Source organism: Chroicocephalus ridibundus, chromosome 3 (genome assembly GCF_963924245.1).
Source record: "Chroicocephalus ridibundus chromosome 3, bChrRid1.1, whole genome shotgun sequence".
NCBI classification, from domain to species: domain Eukaryota; kingdom Metazoa; phylum Chordata; class Aves; order Charadriiformes; family Laridae; genus Chroicocephalus; species Chroicocephalus ridibundus.
In genome coordinates this window covers 55,012,478-55,031,257 of record NC_086286.1, presented here as the reverse complement: position 1 = coordinate 55,031,257, position 18,780 = coordinate 55,012,478, and the positions used below count along the sequence as shown (strand labels likewise).

The window sequence follows — 18,780 nt, the reverse complement described above, 5'->3', positions numbered from 1 at the left end:
CTTCATTGGGGACTTTATTAGCTTTCCTCAAACTCACAAATTTGGGCATGTGGCAACTCCACGGTATGAAAAGGAGTGCATGGGAGAAAGACTCATAGCTCTTCATGAAGTAATAGCTTTGCTCAGTTTTCAATGTGTAACCACTAAGTTTTCTTGTCTTAATATCATCTTCATCGAGCATAATCTGCATCTCTTTTGTGTTTGTTTTTTTTTTTTTTTGTACAAAACTGTTTTCCTAAGCCTCCATAGCATTATAAATGTGTGCATGCACAGACATGCAGAATTTTATTAAAAAACACATTATTTTGAGACTCCAGTCAGGGTGTGAAAAACATTACAGCTGCCAGGGGACTGAGAGCCCACCGGTCCTGCACCACTGGAGGCTTAGGATGGGGCTGGGGCCAGGACAGAGCTGTATCTCTCGTGTTTGGAGGGCCAGCCCTGCGGAGGCACCCCTTTGCAGTGAGCTGAGCTCAAGCTTAGGGACCTGCAGGACTCTGAGATGGGATTTGTCTAGGGGGTCCTGTGCCCTGTGGAGCACTGGGGCAATGCTGGGTCTGCCAAGAAATACCCAGCACCTTTCACAATTTTCCTAGTCCTTTCCACTTAGCAGCTGTGACAGTCTTGTGGTTGCAAAAGAAAACAGGCACAGTGGTACTGTGGCTGCCCTTCACTGTTTCTGTCATGTTGGTCCCTAGCGCTGTTGGGGTACGCTGGTTTTCAATAAGGATGTTGTGCGGGACGCAAGGTACTGCTGACATTTAACAATCATCTGCAGGGACAGAGCTTCCAGCTGAGCAAAGTGTTGCTGGACTCTCGCAAGCAGTGTGCTGTTCCCCCAGGATCGCTTCTCAGTGCGGCAGGAGGGTGATCGTGCCCTTGCTTTCAACTGGCCTGAGCTCCAGTTAGTGTCCAGTGTTGCTGTGAGGGCCTCAAAGGCAAGGAGCATGTTGTCCAGCAAAGTGGGGCCAATGATGAGGTTGCTCTGAAAAGGTAAGGAGAGATTATGGGCAAGAGAAGGACATGGGGGATGTAATTATGTGTCCTGTGGAGCTGGTGTCCTGCTGTGATTGCAGAGATGTCTCTGCTCTGCAACAAAATAAATCTGGCAGAACAGCTGCCTTTATTATAGTTCATCGATTTAAAACCTGTTGAAAACTCTGTGCGGAAAGAAAAAGGGGGAGGAGGCAAGAAGTCAAGCACAGCAACTACAGGGATGAATAAATGAGTAACTACAAAAGCTGACTCTCAAAACCCTTACCCATCACACTGGCATTCTTTTCCATAAGCGCTGCAACCGCCACAGCAGGAGCTGCAGATGTGGCAGGCTCTGGCCTGCCTTTGCTTCACAGTTTCCTACAAGTTATATCAGCATTTGCTTCTGGTGGCACCTTCATGAGCACAAGGGAAAATGTGCTTCATTGATTTCCTTGCTGGAGACCTTGTAAACTCGTGTGTTGCTTCCTGGATTTGGGAAGTCAATGAAACATGTCAAATCTGGTCCAGCTGCACTTGGCTGCTCTCAAAGCGCAGAGAGCTTTTGTGTGGTGGGAGTGTGGTAGGAGTAGATCTCCTCCAGGCTTATGAGACAAGCTGTCTCACATCCTGCCTTAAATAAAACACTGGTTTTCCAGCTTCTCTTCCCATTAATAGCAGCTGAAGCTTGTCTGGTCCTGGGGCTGCTGGAGTGTAACCAGCTCAGTGGTAGGGCTATCCCTGGAACTTGGGAAGGAGCCCTTCAGGGCCCAGCCCTTGGCTGGCTCAGGCAACCCAGGGAGTGCCTTGACATGGCTGTGTCCAGGTCCGTGGAAGTGAGACTGCCCTTTCAAGAAGACCTTGTCCCCTGCCTGACTACTTAAAACCACAGTAAAAGGGCTTTGTTAAAAGAAAACACAAAAACTCCGTGTTTCAGGGTACCCACCAACCTTCACTAAATGGATTTTGGGAAGAATTGCTCTTTACTTTTTACAAAGTTTCTGGTGTTCTCCCCCATACCATCTGATGGTCTTGATTGCAGGTGTGGTCCAGGGCAGCACTTTGTAAGGACATGTCCTCTGTTATTGCTGTCAACACCAACATCTAAACACCACCACACCAACAAAATGGCTATTTGGAGACTCCAGTGCTAATTTTATCCCATCAAATGTGGCCACAGGCTCTGCGGAGTATCAGAGACTCATTAAGGCTTATTGTCTGCAAGCTGCAGTCTTAACATGGTTTTGTCAAGGTGTTCTTGTGTCCATGTGTTCATGAATTGGCAGAAAATCATATCCTACAGCCAGTATAAAGCTTGTGTGTTTTCCATCTCCCCTGTTTATTGTGTGATCAAAACAATGCATGTGCTAGATCTTATTTGCAACTTGCTCCAACCCCATCCCTACTGTATGGCACTGTGTCCTCCTACATTCTGTAAGTGTTTTAAAATATGAAGAATTTGGGCCTTTTCCCAGAACTGGGACTGGTCAGGAAACAAACCCAAATCCAGAGAATATACACGAGTTGAGAAATAAGGTGTGAATCACCTTTTAAATGCTTCTCAAGGGCTGTGGAGAGGACCCTTAAACCTCCAAAAGCACTAGAGCCACGATTTTCCTGCATGTTATTGATGGAGGTCTACTTAGAAAGCCATATCCTTTTTTTGGCTTCCCTGCCTCAGTCTTTGTCTCCTATAGCTGTTTTGGAGTTTGGCCATGTAAAAACCCAAACTCATGGCATTGGGAAGACAACCATGCATAAACACAAACATGAATTTGCTTTATTGCACAGGGCACTGTGTCCTGTTATTGTTGACGCCACTCCTGGTGGGTGTCCGTGATGTGTCTTTCTGCCCCCACCCTGTCACCGATCCTTAATAATGATGTAGTTGCACGCAGCCCCCCATGTCATGAGGCTGCGCTGCCTCCAACTCCTCTTCACCTTCCTTTTTGTTTTCCAGCTTGCCTAACATCTGGCCAAATTCTGGGATGCCGAAGCTTAAAAGCCAGTCTGGGTTTAGAAGTACTTATTTTAGTATTTATTTCTCTGGAAGAGGAGTAAACTGGGAGGGAAGAGGGGCTGCTGGATGCCCCGGGCTCTTGAAGCAGGCTCTGCAGTGGCAGTACTCACTGCTGGGCAGCAGGAGCTGTCTCACAAAGCTGACCTGCTGGGCATCAGGAGCCACAGACCGACTGACAGTACCAAGATTTTAAGGGGTGTAAGGGAAATAGTGACGGTAAATCAGGTACTGTCTACACGCCTGCTTTCATGCAGAATCAGGTGTAACCTGGAGGAGGTGAGTTGGGCTCACGAGTGCACTCCTGCTCACTACAGAAATGAGCTGTGAATGAGCAGCCCAAAAAGATTTTTAGTTTTATAACAAGCAGAATAAAGTGTTCCTTCACGAACTTCTCACTCATGCGGTACGAGTTCCTGCTGCCAGATACCCTGGGATGCCGGAAGCATGAATGTGTTCAGTAGGCAAATAGAAAAATTTGTGGAAGGGTAGTCCACAAGGGAGTGAAGCAGAAATGCAGGCAGATGATGTCTAGCTTGGGAAGTCCCCAAGCCACAGACTGCTGGCAGCTGGGAGAATGCAGTGGGGAAAAGGTCAACATGTTGGCCTGGCTTGTCCCCTGCATGTCCACCCCCGAGCTGGGCTTGCTACGGCTGCTCTGCTGGCCCCCTTCTGCCTCCCTGCCCCAACAAAGGTAGATCTGGGGTAAAACGGATCCTTGAGGTGCTGGAGCATGTCCGAAGAAGGGTAACAAAGCTGGTGAAGGGTCTAGAGCACAAGTCTTACTAGGAGCGGCTGAGGGAGCTGGGGTTCAGCCTGGAGAAAAGGAGGCTGAGGGGAGACCTTATCACTCTCTACAACTACCTGAAAGGAGGGTGGTGAGAGGTGGGGGTCGGTCTCTTCTCCCAAGTAACAGGCGATAGGACAAGAGGAAAGGGCCTCACGTTGCACCAGTGGAGGTTTAGAGTGGAAAAATTTTTACATTGAAAGAGTTATTAAGCATTGGAACAGGCTGCCCAGGGAAGTGGTTGAGTCACCATCCCTGAAGGTATTTAAAAGACGTGTAGATGTGGCAGTTAGGGACATGGTAGTGCTAGGTTAACCATTCGAGTCGATGATCTTAAAGGTCTTTTCTAATCTAAACGATTGTATAATTCTTACTTAGGGGCAGCTTCAGAAGCCAGAACGTGGAGATAAATCATTTTTTCTTTGCTTCTCTGTTGCCTGTGGAAGGAAAGGGGAAAAGGCAGATGATGTACTGGTGGCTAGCAGCATGATCCACCAAATAATCCATATGCTTACATTCATTGAAAACTAGGTTTAACGGATGTCTTGTTACTGGTAATTTTTCAAATGAAGTTATATTATTTTGAAGAGCAGCAGAATAAGGAGTAAATTGGAGACTTTCTGTGGCCTTTTTGCAGCTGCCCTGCTGTCTGGAAGTCCTGTCATGGTAACATGAGTAACTTTAACTCTGGCATTTCCTACTGTAAAAACTGTTATTCTAGGTGGTTTCTAAAGTAATGTCTAGGGGTGTAGTTGCATGTACGGACTTCCTAACTTTTCTTAGAGGCAATCTCTCCATGCTCTACCCTGTGCTACGTTGCCATCCCTTTCTGGCCAGGCTGAGTCCTTTTCCTCCCACACCCAATTTTTTACCAGGCCAAGTATGTTTCGGCTCTGCATCAGCTTCAGTAAATCTGTGCGGCTCCTTCAGTGACTGTGGAGCTCTACCCTCACCCTGGGAGCTGTTCCAGCAGTTGCAAGCCATGCCAGGAGGACAAAGCGCTGAAAACACAGGATGTTCCCTGCATTGCTCCCCAAATTTAAAGCCAGATCTCAGCTGGCTTTGTACGCATTGAATGTAAGCATCTCTGGGGGCATCAATGGTCCCCTCAGCACAGCTGCCTGTGGGAGGCGAGACAAGGGTGGTGAGCACCCCTGGGCACATGGAGGGTGCAGCTGGCAGCCACAGATGCTTCGATAGGACTGCTAAGTTCTCAGGAGGATGGTGTGACCAGCTTGAGAAGGGTTTCCATGCCATCAGCCTGCTCACCTTTCCCCAAGGAGCTGTGCCTTTGCCCCTCTGTTTCACCTTCCCTGGGCAGGTAGGATGGCTGAACGAGTTGCCGAAAGCTCCTGCTGCCATGCCAAGGTGCTCATCTGCTCAAAATGCTGGCAGTGGCTGGCCTTGGCAGGGAGGATGCATTTCCCCATGCTGACAGACACTTCTCAAGTCAGAACAGCTGTACACACTGCGTAAGGAACGACTAAAGCCCGGACTGATGCTTTTCAGATGGCCTGCAAAACCGCCCTCCACACCTTCCCTTACTGTCTGGTTCCTGCATAAGGTGTTAGTAGATTCTGGTCAGATCATACAGGAGGAGCCCCATATTGCTACCGTGGATGAGTTAGTCACCAGCCATCCACTGTATTTATATGTCTACAACAGATCCTGCAAGATGTACAATTTTTATTTTTTTTATCAGGTTTTGCAGATGTAAAGGAGAGTTGCTCTGCTCTATGGGAGGATCCTTAATGCCATACCTGTGCAGATTTTCAGCATCTTCAATGGTCTCAGGCAGAGTCTTTCCCTTCATCTCAGGTAGGAGCAAAACCAAGCCACCATCAATTAAAATAATCACAGCTGCAAACGTAGAAGAAGCATCAAAAAGGCAACGCAATGGTCATGCCCAAATTTAATTTCAAGTCACTAATTAATTCTCATTGAGACACAGCTGCCCCAACGATTAAATAAGGACTCTTCAAAGTTATAATAACACTTGGCTTTTTATCTATGTGATTCTGATTTTTCAGAGTAATTGCTGATGTTTCTGAGGTGCACGTGAGACCTGGAAAGCTGTCCTGGGTCATAGACCCAGACATGGTCTGGCTCCCTTGCTTTGTGCACAGAATGCAAAGGAAACAGGTTTTGGCTTTGGTTCTCCAGCTGGCATGAGATTGGGATGACGCTACCTTTTTTAGGTAGATTAGGACATTCACAAAGGGTTGCTACCAGCCCACCTGGCCAGTTTCACCTTCTGATTAGTTTTAGACCCTTCTATGACCATAGTCAGGGCAGATGGTGCATGCAGGCACACGGATTTGAATATGCGCAGTAGCAGACACTCAAGGCAGCCCTTTTTTTAGGATAGCAGCCTTAACATTAGGGCTGATATGCTGCTTTGCCATCCTAAATTGCCATGGGATCCTAGACAGAATGGGCCCCCTGAGGTGCCAGCAAGAGGTGGAGTGTGACTTTTGTGTAGGGAGACAAGAGGCCATCCTGCTCCGACCTCAGATCCCATAACCACCCTGCAGATGAGAGGGGCAGAACCCAAAGATGTTCCTTGCTTGGGAAGGGCTCAGCAGGAAGAAGTCAGAGCTTGAAAGAGCTGTCCGAAAAACATGGGGTCCCCTCCACTGCAGAAGGGGCTAAGGGGTGACTTTGCTATGACTTGCAAACACCCAGCTGAAACGGACTTTCCAAGCTGTATCTTACATGTGTACACATGCATATGTGCAACTGTCTACATTTTTAAATGTGGGAAATAGATCATCAAAGTCGTTCATCTAGGCTGTGGCCAACTGATCCATCTGTCAGCTCTCTTACCAAAGACGACCAGGGGCAGCTCATGCCAGAGCTCGGCTAGTCTGTACACAAGGAAGGGTGTTATGATCCCACCGAGGTCGCACATGGACGAGCAGACGAGGACTCCCAGGTTCCTGCAAAGTACACGCACGCACATGTGCACACACGTGTGTCACCAGCTCTACCCCGTCCAGCTCTGCACCGCAGCGCCCTGGCAGGATCCACAAGGGTTCTCCCACCCCTGCTGCTGGGATGAGATGGGCAGCACCCTGTCCAGGGGATCGGCAGCTGATGGAAGGAGGGATGAGCCATGAGCTTCGGAGAGGACAAGACAGATAACACCCCGGGGCTTAGAAAGGCCCGGCCCGCACTGTCGTGAACATAATCAAAAGAGAGCACAAGGCAGAGCATTCCACAGAGAATTCCACAGAGAAATACTACAGGATGAAATGGGTGAGGAGGAAGAGAGTTATACAAAGCAAGACCTTAAGACTAGCGCTATATTGGAGGAGAGATGTTAATGAGCAATTGACTTCTCGTTCACTGGAAGGCATCTGGGAAGGTTTATTACACATTCCCTCAGAAACCTGCTGCCTCAGTTCTGGGGGAAGGGGCTTTGGCCAGGGAAGGTGGTGGGTTTCCTCTGCACCACCTGGCAGCTCTCCTTCACCTTTGCAAGGTGTATTTTACACATGCAAGGTCCTTCTCCACGGCAATGCATGAGCCACAGGCTCCCCAAATGCATCCACAGCCGTGAGTCGGCCTCTCGCGGTCTCTCCCAGAGAAACACCCAGGGCTGTTACCAACCAACAGAAGATGGTGAGCTCACCTGAGAAATGTTGGATACAGCTCAGGATTTACCACACAAATAATTTCGTAGCACATGGTAATTCCCATCCTGCCCAAGCAAGCTGCAGTCATTTTAAGCCAATAAAGAGCTGGAAAGACATTGCATGCATTAAGGTTGGAATAGAAAACTACGTTTTTTTCTGCTCTTGACATAAAACAGCATTAAAGATTTAATTTAAGGAAACAGTGTATTTGCTGTCAAGAAAAGTCAAGAGGACAACCCATGTTGGTGTTCTGTTTCCCTCAATTAGAATTCATAATGCACTTGTCTTGCGATTCAAGCAAATAGCCAAGACAAGAATTTGCTACGTTGCTGTCACGGAGAGGAGAAATCAATGATACAAACTAGTTTGTTTGGGTTATCCAGTGCATTAACCAGAAGCTTATGCAAGACATAATTTCTTGCTTGCAATAAAACTAATCAGAGGGCAGCTGGGTTGTTTGGTGTTGAAATCTGCTTGTCAGCCAGGTACTCCATGCTTTTGCACAGAGGCCTCTGATGGCTTTCAGACTGGGACAAGCTTGTGTTGCCTCCCTGTCTCTCAGTGTGTGCTCCACGATTGCTTTCACACCTGGAGCTACAGACGGTTGCTGCAAATAAACGAATATCCCAGCCCTGCACGTAGAATCAGTCCAGGACACCTCTGTGTGCCACATGGACTTTTAGATCCCAAACTGACCTTGGATCGTGGCTTCAGATGTTTCAGCTATGAGCACACTTGGAGCATTGAGTTTCTCCCTCGTGTAGCCAGCTGAGGGATGCATCAAGCCCCGGACAGTATTTTACTGACTCATAGCTGCCTCTCCAGAGCTGAGACACCAGCCACTGCGGCACATGGCTTGTAGCAACTGCAGCTACGGGAGTCCGGGGCCATCCCTGCTGGGGCTCTGCCCACCCTGTCGCCCCTGCAGAGCTGGCCTGGGTGTGAAACAACCCTTTTCTGGAGGGTTGGACGTTGGGCTATGGGCTCTGAAGGTGGCTCAGCTCGGGGCTGGCGGTGGCAACACAGACGAGCCAGGAGGGCTGTGGTTTCTGCTGGTGGGTGTTTAAAGCATGGGCTGAGCCGGGTTGGCAGCAGCAGCGTCTTCGCCGGCCGCGTCTGTCCCCGGTGTGAGGCACTCACTCTGGTGCACCCTGGCACGGGCAGTGGCTGCGGGGCCACGGGACTCCCAGCCCTGCGCTCCCCCAGCAAAGCCCGGCGGTGCCTTGCATCGTCCCTGCACTCCCCAGGCGCTTGTTAAATTGAGTTTCCATTGTCTGGACACTTTGGGTTTTTTTCCGTAACATTTTATAGTTTTGTCCTTGTCCCCCCGTGAACTGATAGCTGTTTGGCACTGTTGCATCTGTGGTTTCAGTCTAGTTGTATTCCATAAAGAAAAAGGAAAGATGTTTCATTCTGTGGCCCCTAAGGGACATATTGCTTTGAGACTATGGCCTTGGAGCAAATTCTTAGCTAAATAAAAGCCAAGTGCCTGCCACTGTGGTTGCTCAACATCCTACATTCATGGCAGCAGCACTGTAGATGGCAGAAAGTACTTACTGTACCCAGATGGTGTTTAAGTGTGTGCATGTGCCCACACATTTCCTTTTTAGAAGCAGAAAACATGGGGATTTTTGGATGAAAACTGTGAATTGAGCACTCAAATCCAAATTTTAGGCCAGACAAAAACTGTGGACTTAACATGGCATGCTTCATGATCTAGCACCTACAGAATTGCCATCTGATTTGATGCCATTTTTAATTCACCCCGTTTCTTCAACCTCTTAATGAGCTGGTGTAAATGCTGATGCGGGGACATACACCAGCTTTTATGGTATTGGTCTTCATTGGATCGCAATACTGACATGGGCCAGGTTAGCAAGGGTTGTTTTCCGTTTTTCCAGGGCAATAATCAAGAGACAGGGAGAGAATTCATTGACGGAGGAGGTTCACATGACTCACTGTCTGGAACTAACGCCGTGACGAGGCAAGCACCACCTGTCAGCACATTTGCCACAGCCCAGGGGTAGCGACGGCCAATGCGGTCCAGTGTTAGCATGAGGATGAAGGCAGCTGGGAACTCGAAGAGAGCAGAATAGAGGAAATCCAGATACATGTTCCCAGCAGCTATTCCCATGTGCATGATGAGCCCCTGGTAGAGGACGGAGCTTGTGAACCTGGGCAGAGAACAGGGTGCAAATGAAGCCAAACCCTTTGGGAGAGAGTTCTTGCAAAGAACTGAGACTTGCAGCTGGTCAGGAGCAAAACAGGCTTCAATCGATGACGACGATTTAGGGCACTGAATGACAGACCTACTGTGTCCAGTTCTGGGCTCCCCGGTTCAAGAGGGACAGGGAACTGCTGGAGAGGGTGCAGCAGAGGGCTACCAAGATGATTAGGGGACTGGAACACCTCTCTTAGGAAGAAAGGCTGAGGGATTTGGGTCTCTTCAGTTTGGAAAAAAGACGGCCGAGTGGGGACCTTATCAACACTTATAAATACTTAAAGGGTGCGTCTCAGGAGGATGGGGCCAGGCTCTTTTCAGTGATGCCCGGGGACAGGACAAGAGGTAATGGGCACAAACTTGAGCATAGGAAGTTCCACTTGAACATGAGGAGGAACTTCTTTCCTGTGAGGGTGGCAGAGCACTGGAACAGGCTGCCCAGAGAGGTGGTGGAGTCTCCTTCTCTGGAGACATTCAAACCCCGCCTGGACGCGTTCCTGTGCAACCTGCTCTGGGTGACCCTGCTCTGGCAGGGGGGTTGGACTAGATGATCTCCAGAGGTCCCTTCCAACCCTATGATTCTATGATTCTACGATTCTATGATTCTATGATTTGGGCTGCAAGAGCCTCCCCTTACCAACTGTACATCAAAATGAACGTGTGTTTTCTGATCTGAGGTGTCCTGACCAGGTCTAGAAATGAAGGTTTCAGCTTTTCTCCCTCTTCATCTTCAGAGTTGAGATTCTGGGAGAACAAGTGACAGAAGGACAAGAGATTACAGAGGGCAGGGGAGAGGGTGGTGAGCGTTGCAATGAATCTCTTCCTCTGGATTAATGGGAGGATGAGGGTTTTCATTTGCCAGTTAAGTAACTGAGGGCAAATTAACTTCTCCAGTGTTTTAGGGAAAGGAAACATGAAAATTTATATAGAGAGTCTTCATGTTTGTACAGCCACGTGTATGAGGCTGTTCCATAACATGAAGCAGCATTTAAAAACATAATAATAAGTACGGATGTTCTGGAATTTTCAGTCATGAGGTTTGGCGAGTTTACTCTTAATTGATACTACTTAAAAGAAGAATTTTTCTTGTCTACTGGTTACTTCTGCAAGCCAAAAATGCTCTGCAAGGGTCCTAGGCAGTCAGAGAGAAGAATATGCCTTTGCTTTAGGGAACCACAGTGCTTTTGATCACCAGGCTGCTCCCTACTCTAAACCCATAACAATCCTAAATTCATAACATTATTTGCCGCGAGGTTTGCACACACTCAGCAAATGCAGTGCAGTCACCTGGAAAGAGAGAGGTAGCTTCTTCTTATTTCCCTTGGCAATGCGCTTAATAACTTCCATAGCTTTGTCATTTTGCTTTTGAGCTATTAGCCACCTGGGAGACTCGGGCAGACACCTGCAACACATATAAGCATGACAGCTATGGGGAAGGAAAATGCACTTTCCTGGTAAACAGAAAATGAGAATGGAACAGAGTTTTTCAGGCTAGGATCCTACGGTGTGTCGGATATCCACAGGCGGTATTGAATGCCGTGGTAGCTGTGGCTGTCAGTGATTACGCTCTGAGTTGTACTCCGCTTGAATGACAATGTAGTCTGATTTTAATTTATTTTTTTTAAGGCTAAAACCAGTTTATTATAGTTTGGAAAGATTAGTATGAGATAAATTCTCTCGACACATTTCAGAATTGCTAATATAAAGAAGAACAGCTGTAAACCTGATCCTTAAGCTCTTCCATGTTAAAAATAACCTTTCAAAAAAAGACCAAACAAAAAAACCATCCCAAATCTGTTCCCTGATTTGGTTATGGAATTTTCTAAGGAGCATTTTCACTCAATTTTTTTACAAATAGTCAACAGATGTCTGTTGATTGCATTAAAAAAAAAAAAGCAATTTTAATCAAAGAGTAGAAAAACTCACTTCTCACAGTAGCTCAAGTACTGTTCAAGAAATATTGACTTACTATTTTGTGATGGGTGGCAAGGACTCCAAACACAGAAGCATTACAACATGTTGCAGGTAGCCTCTTGCTCTTAGGTGACTCAGACTAAACCCTTGGGCAGAGAAATGACAGAAAAATGCCAGATCTCGTCCGATATCATCTTGAAAATCCTTCGTGTAGCGCTCTGGCCGATCCCTACAGAGATGCTTCAGCTCTCTGGTACAGTTCCCTGTTTTTATCGGTGTGGCTCGGTGTCGCTGGGAGTTGTAAAAGTGGACACTTACCAATAGTAGAGCAGGAAGAAGAAATTGGGCAGCGTGACCGCCAGCTGGAGCCACCTCCAGTGTGTAAGTGCGTAAGCCAGGGCGGTGAGGACGAGGAGTCCCACGGTGAAGGCAAGCTGGTAAATGATGCCCACTGACCTCCGGTATTTTGAGCCAACGAATTCTGCAACTGCAAAAACAAGTTGTACATGCAAAAATAAATTGGTTTGGAGAGCTGGGAGAATGTAACTCCTGCCAGCTAAAGCCTTGTGGAGTCCTTGTGCTTAGCTGTGCTCTTGTGTCGTGTTGCATGGGCGTGGGTTTGAATGGGAAAGCAGAGCAGGTCTGGGTCCCTGGTGTAAATCACAGGGCAAGTCCTGACCTTTCCTCCTCCGCTGGTCAGCTGGGATTTCACCCCTGCCTGCCAGGGTGTCAGACTCTCACCCATCAACATGGGGCAAAGGTTGCTTTCTTCCTCCCACTCCTTCTAGCTAAGAACTAAAAGGGACAATAAAATAGACAGCTGGCACTTTGCTTGCCTCCATCTCCCTCCTCCAGTACGGCTTGGGAACAGAGCCTCCCTTCCTGCCAAGCATGTGAAATAGCACAGCACAACCCGTTTTGGCACCAGGGCTGTGAAACACAAGTGTTATCTCTCACAGCACCACTTGCTGCCTTTCCCAGAAAAGCATCATACATCTTTGCAGTGTTTTCAATTAGTTCTTGTCTCTAGACCTTGTCCTCCATTTTGGTGTGTGCCTCTCCATGTACGAATGCTCCCTAGTTTTCAGAGCTGCCTCCTAATTATTCCATTTATGTCTATGAGCTGGTGCAAGCTTGGGTCATAGACATAACATAATCAACCTCTTTGCATTTAATCAAAGAGGTGCAGTTTGGCAGTAAATAGCAGTGTCACCGCTCTTGTTACACACGGTTCCTTGAAAATTGGATGGCACCAGCGGGGGTCAGGCCTGCTGCTAAACAGGGGGTTCCTGCCCAGAAAGTGTAGTTGCAAGCTGCCGTAACTGAGGACGTAGCCTGTCAGCCAGCCCCCCTTGCTGACCAGCCCCTGAATCAGGCGGAAGATCACTGTCCAGGTGTAGCTCGGCGCAAAGGCCATGAGAACCCCCGAGACGGCATTGATGAAGACTGTGACCAGGAGGCAGAGTTTGCGGCCAAACCTGCAGAGGGAAAGAAGAAAAGAGATGTGAGAGGCTCAGCTGCCGAGAGGGTAGGGTGGCAAACCAAAGGGTTTGAAGAGGCTGGAGATGGTCGCTATCCCCCTCTTCTCTGTTTGTTTTGAGTAGGAGTCTGCATCTGCTCTTCCCTTGGCAACATTTTTCATCTCAATGGGAGCTCAGGGGACTCCCTTGACCTGTGTTTTCAGGTCGCTGCTCACTTCTGGTTAATCACTTAGCTAGTCAGTTCAAGAAATGCTCTGATGTGGCTCTTCAGCCCATCTTTCAACGCTGCAATAGATTTTTAATGGGGATCTTGTTTGATAACTGTGACCTTTAGCTATTTCCTCATCAACCTCGACTGATTATTGAGCTCTTCCTGAAAAGGGATTTGTACATCCCTGTTATTTGTCATTCCCTCTATCACTGTGACTCACTGATAGTCAGAAGTAGATTGTTTCCAAAAGAAACAAGCTTAATGGAACACTGGAAAGGCATTTGTTTTCTAGCTGACAGAGATATATATTCAGTTAGAAGTATGATTTATAAACCCCATTAAATTAGTCAATGTCCACTAACAAAAATAGCATGATAATAAATGCCAGCCAAAATAAATGTCTTCTGTTCTCCACAATATCATTAGCAGATCCCATTGCTCAAACTTTCCTCCTGTCATGAACCTCACATACAGACGTTTTTGACTCACCTAAGAGTCCAGCCCAAGAGACCCTCATCAGACCATGAGAGGAGCCCTCTTCTGCGAAGGCCCTTTCCCAGTGCCCCATCTCTGAATGGCAGAGGTGCAAGACCTACGTGTTAGCACTGACCTCAGGAGCTGTCTCGGGCAGCAGGAGTGCCATTTCCAAGACACCCATGACTCTCAAATGCCAAAGTCAGCACCTGTGTGGGTGCCCAGAGACCGATCAAGTAAATGAGTAGGTCTAATCCCTCAGAGAGAAGCATATTTGCAAAGAGCTTATGAAACTTCCCCTGAAGCACTTGAAACGTTTGCAGGAGTTGTCCCGCGTACTACAGCAGGTCGCAGCAATCTCATGCAGGGGAAAACCAGCACTCCAGCTGCACGCAGGCTGTCTGACAGGAAGAGGATGATGGTATCTCAAATCCAGGAAAGACAAAATTAATGGGTTTTCCCCCCATTTCCTATAGTAATTTTGAGGCTTTGGGGATTATTTTTGCCTTAAGCACAGCTCTCTATGGGCAAGGGGATTTTGTTTTGCTCTTGGGTACTTGCAGTGCTTTAGGACCACGGTGAACTGGGGCAGGATGGCAGCGAGCAGAGCAGAAGAAAACCCCTCTAAGTTATGATGGGCGTGTGCATTATCTTAGCAGCAATGATAGACTACTCCCTCATGTCTTTTCATACTTTTGCTTGATAATAAGCCTCAGTAAAAAGATCCTTCAGTATTTTGTCACGGAGAAACAGCATGTCAGAGGTAATTTTCTGTGGGTTTGGGAGCTCCAGTTTCTGTTGGCTTGCACAGCCATTTGCTGCCAAGAAATGCCTTTGCTAGTGAACATTATTGTTTAATCCATCTCCCTCCTGAAAAGGTGATCTGAAGAGTGGTGCCTCTGATGGTCATGGGATCTGCTCGCTGCTGTTTCATGTCCTGTCCTGCCTGGATCAGCAGCTGATAAACATCCCTTCCTTTGCTCCCATGAGCTGTGCATCATCATCCGAGTGCCAGTTCTGGGAAAAAAGGATGGAATACTTTCAAATTTACTGGAAGACTGGCCAGAAAACAAGAATTTGGGTTTAAGGTAAAGAGAGGATGAGGGGTTGACATAAGTTTCTGATGCAAAAAAGAAACCAAGATCTTTCAAGATGCACATGAAGAAAAGCAAAAATTGGCATAAGTGTGTCAACCTTTGTCCTTCAAACCAGAGAAGGGACTCCAGCCCAGGACTGAAGACTGGATGTGGGATCTTTGCTACTGCTGTAGCCATTTGATGTCTTTCACCTAAGAGAGCTTTCTGCCAAAGGTGTAGCTGCACACAAGATGTGGCCAGAAAGAATTACTTTAAAAATCACTATCTTCTGATGACAAATCCCTTTGAGCAGAAAGCTTCCAACACGGTCTCGTTCACTGACAGTAAGATAATGGTTAGCTGAGGAGTGGAAAGTGGTCTGTCCAATCTGTCCACAGATGAGCTTCTTCACAAGCATGTTTGTCCATGTGGAGGGACAGGTTGGGGTTAGCTGGGATTGTGGTAGCCACTTTCCCCACAAAGGTGGTGCACACAACCTAACCAAAGATGTGCTTGCCTGCAACGAAACATGGGAGCGGGTACCAGTGAGACAAACACAGTCCCATCCTTATTTTGTGGCACTGCAGAAGTACGATGGGGGATGGCTGTGCCCCTTCCCATAAAGCTTCCCCCGTGGAGGAGGGGGAAAGTGAACAGAAGGGAACAGAGTTGGACAACATCTGTCCAACAGAGGTGATTCTAATAAGCATGGGAGGAAAAGGCTGTTGCCCGTCAGCACTCTTGTATGTTCTGAGAATGCAAGGAAAAAAAAAATTCTCCAAGACAGACTGACTATACAGAAGAATTGTTTACGCCATGTTACCTTCACCTCTTCAAATTCCAGTCTTAGCCTCTTTTACCATTTTACTGAAAAATTTGGTAAACACCCACAGGAAGGTTAGCTACAAAGCATTAAATTTGTTTAGAGTCTACTCTAAAAAAAACCCTCAGTGGGCAGATCTATGGCACAATGACGTTGTGGTGGAAAAGAGGAGGTGACAGATAATAAGATCTAGATCCGGCTACATACAGAGCCAGCTGACAAAAAGGGAACCAAAGAAAATTTAAGAAGGAGCAACTACTTCTATTTCTGTTTCTGAGAAAACCATTTCTATTTTGAAACTGATTTATGGCCATCTGGATGCTGTTAAAATTAATGTGAAACAAATTCATCATGAAGATGGGCAAATAGCTCTTGGTACATGAGTTATAATTTTATCTCAAACTCCGGGTTCACGATACCGTTTGCCACTGTGAAAGAAAACAAAATCTCTTCACTTGTGAATGGGCAGATTCCCCATGGAGCCACTGAGAGGCTGTAACAGTGGAGCAACACCATGGCATTTCAGTGGATTCTTGGATCACAACAGCCTTTGAAAGCCAGGGCCTAGGAACCACCATCTACATGGGCCTTTTGGATCAAGGTTTAAGTGCATTAATTTCCTCTTTGAATCATGAATGTTGTTCAGTGACATGCAGAGAGCAGATAACCAGAGGAAAGAGTTCATCTCACACCTGTCTACGTACTACCTACCTGTCTGCTATGTAGCCAATGCTCATGGAGCCAATAAAAAACCCAGCATTCACACAGGACTGGAAGAGGTCCAGCTTCCAGGAGTCCTCACACACCAAGTTAAACTGCAAGGGCAACCACAGTTAGATGAGCAGAAACATTCAACACAAACCATAGCTTTTTGAGGAGGGATAACGGAAAGAAAACAATGACATGCCACTACAAAACAGGCTCCAGAAAAGAAACCCTCTCAAAGAAAATCTCTTAAACTGACATCTGCAATGCATCTTGTCCAGACTTTCCCAAACTTTGCGTAAAAGTTACACCCTGGAAAACAATTGCACAATGGCACACAAGGAGAGTGAGAAAGGGAGAGGAACTTTGAACAAACAAATTAGAAAGTTCAGAAAAATCTCACCCTCTCCTCCCCACCCATCTGCTTGAAATTTGGAGGGTGCTTGGAGCATCACTTCTTTCCCAGATGCCAAGGCCTGTCTCTAACCATGCCTTATCTCACTGCGTGAAAGCAGTGCGAGGTGCAAGAGGTGGCGGGGCTGCCGTGAGCTCTGCCGGGAAGGAGCCAAGAGATGGCTGTCCCGCTCCTCATTAGCGCTGGCAAAACACCCAGGATTTGGTTGACTTCTCTCTGCAGTGACCGGGTACTCTATAACTTGCCTGTGATTTACAATTAACAGGTCACCAACCTGCACCCAGCGAGGGGAGGAGGGCAAACTGGTGTTAACGTCACTATAGCTGGAAACATTCATTCAGGTGTAACTAGACTTCAGTCCAGAGAGAAGCATTAATGTCTTTGGCTGCTTATTTAATCTCTTTCTAACCCGGACAAGTTTGCTGGGGCCATACCAAGCAGCTGAGATCGGTTTCCCTGGCTTGACTGATGCAGAGGTCGGCTGGGAGTGCTCTTCTCCGCCCCAACCCATCTGTCCCAAGGGAAAGTGAGGTGGAGTTGCTTTGTAATGGTGACGATAGTGAAGCAAGGGAATACGAATGCCCTGCCCAAGGAAGCTGTGAAGTAACAAGCATCGCATTTTTTTAAGAACGGGTTACAGAAACATCTGCTAGGCCTGGTTTAGGTATATTTAATACAGATTTGGGACTGGAGGAGAAGTATAAGAGATCTCTCTTGAGGTCCTTCCTATGTTTTGCGTCACTACATGGCTTTTAGACTGTTAGTACTGGTTTGCACAGTTTTTCACTTTCTAAACTATCTGGTTTAGATCGTGTAAATTGGAAGAAAAGACCAGTGCTGTTGCTAATTCATTATCTGACAAATTTAGCTCCATCTTTTGCTTCTTGTTCATTGTACGTGAGTATGTTTGGATTATCACCCAAATGTGCAATTCCTCAGTTTGGGTTTTGGGGTGCTACCCTCAGGTCGGGGACTGAAATACTGAATTATGAGAATAGCCGTTGTCTGATTTGTGACAAGCTTGCAATGTTTTCCTCCCAGGGAAAGCAATCATTTCCCATTACTTACCCATATAAATCTTTGCTCTAGGTCCCTAGCAAGTCCTGATATTCAGTATTTACCAGCAGTCGGGCTCAGGCTGTGCACCAAAAGCAAACTTTACCAATCCAACATCTTCTAGCTTCAAGGTGTGCAGGCAAGAGTGATTTTGCTGGACAAACTGTATCTTACCTCCGTCACAAGAGATGTCCCTGGGAAGTTGTAGACCCAGCCGTCCCGGCAGGGACCGAGGGGGACGGCACTCTGGTTGCCCACCAGGCTGCCGAGGGGGTCGGTGCAGCTGATGCCCGTGGCGTTCCAGTCCACCTCGTACCTCCTGCAGCGGCTGCCGAAACTGGCCCCATGGCCACCCCACTCAGGAACCGTGTGATTCAGCCGCTCCTCCGGGCTCCAGCCGCACCGCTGGCTCAGCTCAGCCACCCCGGGGCTGAGGCAATGGTGCTCAGGGGTGAATCCCAGGAAAAAAATCCCCACGTAAATGGGAACGAAGGTGGCAGAAAGCAGGCATAAGACAAAGAGTGTTTGTTTCTGAAAGAAATCAAATTCTCCAATCTGCTCTAAAATGTCATCCAGGGATGGCATCTTTGTATGTTGCAACTCATTAAAATATCTAACTTGGAGGCTTTGCAGGGCTTTGCCCTTCACTGAATGCTTAAATAACAGCCAAAGTGTTTGCTTAAAACTCACAAACAAATAATTAATTAACTTTGTCAATTGTCAAGCCATGCATCGCAACCTTTTTTTCTCAAATGCCATTTCTAAACAAACTTTGGCTCTCTTGTTTCCACTTCTGTTGTTATTTTGGTTAGTATATGACAGGTTTGAAATACAAGAGCTGATGTCTGAGATTATGGCCCTTTCAGTCTGTCACCGAGAGTCTGCCAGTGCACAGCATGGGGTAGGTGATAGTTCCTTTGTCCAGTATTTTCAGAGGCCATAAATATTATGAAAGCAATGTTGCCCTCTCCCTCATATATGTACAAC

The 18,780-nt window shown here is 47.2% G+C and overlaps 1 protein-coding gene across 2 annotated transcripts; it reads right to left on the bottom strand.

Annotated features, from left to right (window-relative positions):
- Nucleotides 1-2,154: 2,154 nt before the first annotated feature.
- SLC22A2 (solute carrier family 22 member 2) lies at nt 2,155-18,430 on the bottom strand. 2 transcript variants are annotated; one of them, XR_010070319.1, is made up of 12 exons: nt 17,968-18,430; nt 16,329-16,432; nt 12,876-13,030; nt 11,871-12,039; nt 10,926-11,040; nt 10,276-10,382; nt 9,377-9,591; nt 7,414-7,522; nt 6,606-6,718; nt 5,540-5,639; nt 3,140-4,216; nt 2,156-3,104 (listed from the first exon to the last, which is right to left on the bottom strand). XR_010070319.1 is itself a non-coding variant. In XM_063329209.1 (11 exons), exons 1-11 carry the CDS (start codon nt 18,376-18,378, stop codon nt 4,150-4,152), a joined length of 1,665 nt encoding a protein of 554 aa, XP_063185279.1. In that variant the 5' UTR covers nt 18,379-18,430; the 3' UTR covers nt 2,155-4,149. The 2 variants fall into 2 exon arrangements, 1 of the variants encoding a protein (XP_063185279.1); XM_063329209.1 differs by having other exon boundaries at nt 2,155-4,216.
- Between the last annotated feature and the right edge of the window lie 350 nt (nt 18,431-18,780).

Coding starts and splice junctions, on each gene's coding strand:
- SLC22A2 (XM_063329209.1), bottom strand. CDS start 18,378: ATGCCATCCCTGGATGACATTTTAGAGCAGATTGGAGAATTTGATTTC. Junction 10,383..10,925: donor AGCTACCTCTCTCTTTCCAG/GTGACTGCACTG, acceptor TTGTTCTCCCAG/AATCTCAACTCTGAAGATGA. Junction 7,523..9,376: donor CACGGCGTTAGTTCCAGACA/GTGAGTCATGTG, acceptor ATGTCTTTCCAG/CTCTTTATTGGCTTAAAATG.